The sequence below is a fragment of the Pavona decussata genome, unplaced genomic scaffold (genome assembly GCF_977016875.1).
Source record: "Pavona decussata unplaced genomic scaffold, jaPavDecu1.1 SCAFFOLD_87, whole genome shotgun sequence".
Classification (NCBI taxonomy): Eukaryota; Metazoa; Cnidaria; class Anthozoa; order Scleractinia; family Agariciidae; genus Pavona; species Pavona decussata.
Window position 1 is genome coordinate 2,757,501 of NW_028145504.1, and position 5,000 is coordinate 2,762,500.

General features: G+C 37.6%; 1 protein-coding gene across 1 annotated transcript in view; it reads right to left on the reverse strand.

The window, feature by feature from the left end:
• Positions 1 to 860: 860 nt before the first annotated feature.
• Positions 861 to 5,000, reverse strand: part of LOC146474780 (major facilitator superfamily domain-containing protein 12-like) — a 10,005-nt gene continuing 5,865 nt past the window's right edge. Inside the window, exons 9-11 of the mRNA XM_085116854.1 lie at positions 1,948 to 2,121; positions 1,042 to 1,139; positions 861 to 978 (exon numbers count right to left, since the gene is read on the reverse strand). Coding sequence (XP_084972980.1) covers positions 861 to 978; positions 1,042 to 1,139; positions 1,948 to 2,121 — 390 coding nt within the window. The remainder of the gene's footprint in view (positions 979 to 1,041; positions 1,140 to 1,947; positions 2,122 to 5,000) is intronic.

Sequence of the window (5,000 nt, forward strand, 5' to 3'; positions counted from 1 at the left end):
GAAAATCACGCATAAACCCGCGTCTTATTTTTGATACAGCCTCGTTTACATGCGACGTTACTATTAGCAACCATGCCAATTAGAAACGATTTGCAGCAATCCAAGATGGCGCACAGTAGCAAAAGAAGATACATAGGTTTAACAGTAACCAACTTTACGCTTTTCATCTGTACCAATTGCGAAAGGGTAAACGTTGAATGAAAACAAAAGTGACAACGGAAGTAACTTACACCGGCGCCTGTAACACAATTGTCCAGCTCCTCGGCAATTGCCATCCCTTTGCAAATAAGCAGAAACTCCTTCTCTTCCGTGGTGCTGGTGTTTTTGAACACTGCGAAGCGGACTGTGAACACTGCGAAGCCATTTTGCAGAGCCGAGAGCCGTCAGTGACGCATGTCGTGACGCGTCACTCGCTCTTACCCATGCGCATTTGTAGTTCGTCTTATTTAAGGCGAGTGTACCATTTATAGAAGAAAGTTCACGTATTATTTAATACGCGACAAAAACAAGAACAGACCAAGCTCCTGTTCCAGAGTTAGACGCGTCTCATTTTAGCCGCGTCTAAAATAAGACACGAACGCTTATTTTGCGCCGTTTATACGATCAGCTCGCGTCAAGACGCATCTTATTTTCTCCCCTATAAATTGCCCTATTGGCTATCAACATTGCTTGGGGATTATAGTAGTAACAGTGATAAAATGTGCATCTATCAAAAAGTATCGTAACTATTAAGAAGAAGAAGAAGAAAAAGAAGAAGAAGAAGAAGAAGAAGAAGAAGAAGAAGAAGAAGAAGAAGAAGAAGAAGAAGAAGAAGAAGAAGAAGAAGAGGGTGGTTGAGCAGGAGGACGAGAGCAAGAACATCATTTCAAGTATGATTCTAGGTGAAAGCCAACCTTACTCAGTGCCTGACCGTTTCGACTTCTTGGGACCTCGTCCCCACCATCTGTTCCTGAATCTCCGAGGATGGCCGAGGCAATGCTGGGCATCATTGCATTTTTACATGAAAATATTGTAATTCATTTCCAAGTTTACCTAACTTACCTTCCTTCGGGAAACAATTTTTGAATAAGAATCGTCATGGGTCCTCCTACTACATATGACAAAAATCTTGTGAAGGCAAATACGAAGCCAGATGTGCTCTGAGAGGGAAACCAAAAAAAAAAAATAATGTTCGCTGTAAACTAAAAAGGATACCATCAAAGCAATGCAGAAACATAAGAGTGATGTCCTAAGGGCCTGTTTGTGTTTACACAGGTGTCTATATGATAACATCTTTATGTCAGCCTACATTGAGCGTAAAAAGTACTTCCTATAATCAAAGGCCAATGTACAGTTAACGCTTAGTTTGAATGAGACATGCCTTAGATTTGATTTATACCCTGAAGTTTGATTTTAACATTGGAATCTTGCAGCTATTTTCAACTCTTTGTTGTCGTTCTCAATTGTTCAATCAAACTGAAACATACATCTAAAGAGTTTGTCACTTGTGATGTAAATTCACCATAATGTCCTGTTCACTTGGAAAGCAACTGAACCGCTTAAAACATCACTATTGCCACAACAACAACAGCAACAAATCGCGTGATTTGATAGGCGGAATTAAGAGCCCGCGTTGACACCGCCGAACATTATTACAATGTTTATTCTGGAGAACTGCATAAGCTTAATTTATATCGAATCTCATTGTTGGAGGCAGTTCAACAAGCAGATTTCTGATTTTTTGGGTCTAAAATGGTAAGTCCGCTATGTTACATAGAAGAGACAACACTAAACCTGTACTACAGGTTTAGTGTTGTCTCTTCTATGTAACATAGAGGACTTACCATTTTATACCCAAAAAATCAGAAATCTGCTTGTTTAACTGCCTCCAGTGTTCTTCGACTATTTTTCTTCAATGTCCAGATCTAAATGTGGCATGCATCTCCGTTCTTAAGTGATCAAACTCACCTTGTGGTCCCCAATGAGCTCTGTTGCGAAGCTAAGTGAATTAATAAGCATAGTAGAAAATCCAAATCCCAGTAATACAACGGCTGCGTAAATCATCACTTTGTTGGATTGGGTTATGAAATAAAACCACACACTGGCGCAGATCACAAGAAGAGTAGCCGTGATGAAACACCACTAAAACAAAAAAGAAAATTAGTCTAGATAAAAGCAGAGAGGAAATTAATTTTAAGAAAAACACGACACTCCTGAGTTTTACAACAGACATGTTTCGGTAGTTGCCTCTGCCATCCTCAGTGTGAAATGAACAACAAATTACAGTGGAATATAAATACTAAAAAAATTACAATAATAATAAAAATAATTAAGACGATAACAATAGTAATACAAAATTAAACAGAAAGTTTTAAGTTAACGTGTTTGACTTGTGCGTTGAATGTAGGTTTTTCCCAAACTATGTGCAACGCCTCTTTGATTTTAAAGGCAAACCGCGTGGATGCCTGATCGATGATGGCAAAAATGTCGCGGGAGCATGCAGAGGGACAAGCTGACGAAGTCTCCAGATGCTTGAAGATGTGTGAGGCCCTGTCCGTTTCCAAGTGTTCCCTTACGCGTGTGTTGAAATGTCTGGTGGTCTCACCGACATAGCAAGCTGCACAGCCTGCGCACGAAAATTTATAAACCACACATGATCGGAGGCCATTGGGGATAGGGTCTTTCACACTAAAGAGGCTACCTACTTTGAAAGAGGAAAACGCTAACACTATGTTTGCATTATTACAACAGAAATGTGAAAGTCGACGAATGCGCTTTAGAGCGATGCTAGAAAATTAACCTATGTAGGGTAATTTAAAATAAAAGGTATTAGGCGCTTGTTCACCAGTTGATCTTACATAGTTGCCTGTTACATATACTGAGTGACACTGCGGTTAAAAGTGTCATCCACATACAATTCAATTCAGTTCAATTTTTATTTTTCACACGTACAACGAGATTCAGTACAATACATAAAAAACAATAAACATTTATATTACAAAGGAGGATTAAAAAGAATTAGGATAAATTTGTTTGGTTTAGTGTGAGCAGTGCCCAAAGTAGCATGCTGCTTTCGAGTTGGGCACGGCTTACGATGGAAGAGAAATTCATTTGGAAAGGTTTGAAAAAGAAAAAGAAAAAGAGCGTGTTCAGCAAACGGATGACGGTGAAGAACTCTACATTACTTTTGGTTTATAAGCAAATTTTTCCTGTATTTGGTTTTAAACGAAAAAGCGGAGTTTGATTGTTCAATGTTACAGTCTATTGTTTCCCATATTTATGCTGCGAATTGAAAAGTGTGTTTACCGTAGTTAGTACGTATCTTTGGTCTGCTAAAATTTTGTCAAGATGAAAATCGGGCATTGTACGAGTGCCGAGAGGATGCTGTGGAAATAGAGTTTGCAAAAACAGGACATATTTAATCATTTATTATTTTGAACGTGAAAATGGCAACCTTGAGTTTGAATGCATTGTCAATGGTTAGAATTCCCAGTAGATTGAAGTAAACAGTGGCATTTTCTCTTTTGTGAGCAAAGAATATATTTTTAACACATTTGTTTTGGGCAGTGCGAATTTTGTTGAGATGGGTGGTGTAGATGTTGCCCCAGCTCATTAAACCATAGTTGATGTAAGGATAAATTAGTGTATAATAGTAAGAGTTGTTTCAGAGTATTCAGGTCGACATAAAACCTTAAATTATTGATAATTCCAGTATTTTTTGATGTTTTACTTTTAACGTGCTTAATTTGTTGTTCCCATTTAAGATGTTTGTCAATACAAATTCCGAGATATTTAATAAAATCTTTTTGTTCAATGTCGTGGATTTTTACATTACTTACACGCTTATTTTGATAGTCATAAAATTTGTCTTTTTTATATTGATTGATAGTTTATTAGCTGAGCAGTAGTAGAGAATATTATCAAATTCAGTATTCATAGTTTGAGTGATATTTTCAAGGTTATTGCTAGAATAAAATACGTTGGTATCATCAGTGAATATTCTGAAGGAAAGTTTACTGGAACAGTTTGGCATATCGTTAATATAGAGAAGAAAGAGGAGAGGGGAAAGGGTGGATCCCTGAGGACCTCCACAAGTTAAGGGTAGCAAGTCTGAATCGGTATTTCTTATTCGCACGTATTGTTTTCTATTTGAAAGAAAATTTCGAAACCAACCCAAGAGAGTACCGCGGATGCCATATTTGCTGAGCTTGTTTAGAATAATTTCATGATTTATTGTGTCGAAGGCTTTTGACAGATCTAGAAAGAGTCCACAGGTGATGTTTTTATTGTCTATTGACGTTTTAAGGTAATCATTGATTTCTAAAATAGCTTGTTCAGTAGAGTGACCCTTACGGAAGCCGAATTGGTATTGGAAAATGATAGAGTGTTTCTACCGTCGATAGAATAGACTTTCCAACGGGGAAGAGTCTAGCCAATTCATTTCATGGTGCCCCATAAAAAGATTTGCCAAGAAAAAGTCTTGGCAAATCTTTTTATCGACGGTATATAGATGACACTTTTTGTCTGTTCCATACGGAGTCGGATGCCTTATTATTTTTTGATTTCATCAACTCCCGTCATCCCAACATACGATTCACAATGGAAACGGAATCAGATCATAAACTGGCCTTTTTAGATACGTACATTGATAACACGGGACCCACGGTAGCTACTAGAACATTCCGCAAGAAAACATTCACCGGCTTATTAACATGTTTTTCTAGTTTTACCTCATTTTCATACAAAATTGGGCTAGTCAAGACACTTGTTGATAGAACTCTCAAGATTTGCATTGTAACACCTGGAAAGCGTTTATTGAGGACATCGTGTCACTAACATCAGGCATCCACGCGGTTTTCCCTTAAAATCAAAGAGGCGTTGCACATAGTTTGGGAAAAACCTACACTCAACGCACAAGTCAAAACACGTTGTTTAATTTTGTATTACTATTGTTATCGTCTTAATTATTTCTATTATTATTGTAATTTTTTTAGCACTTATAATCCACTGTAATTTGTTGT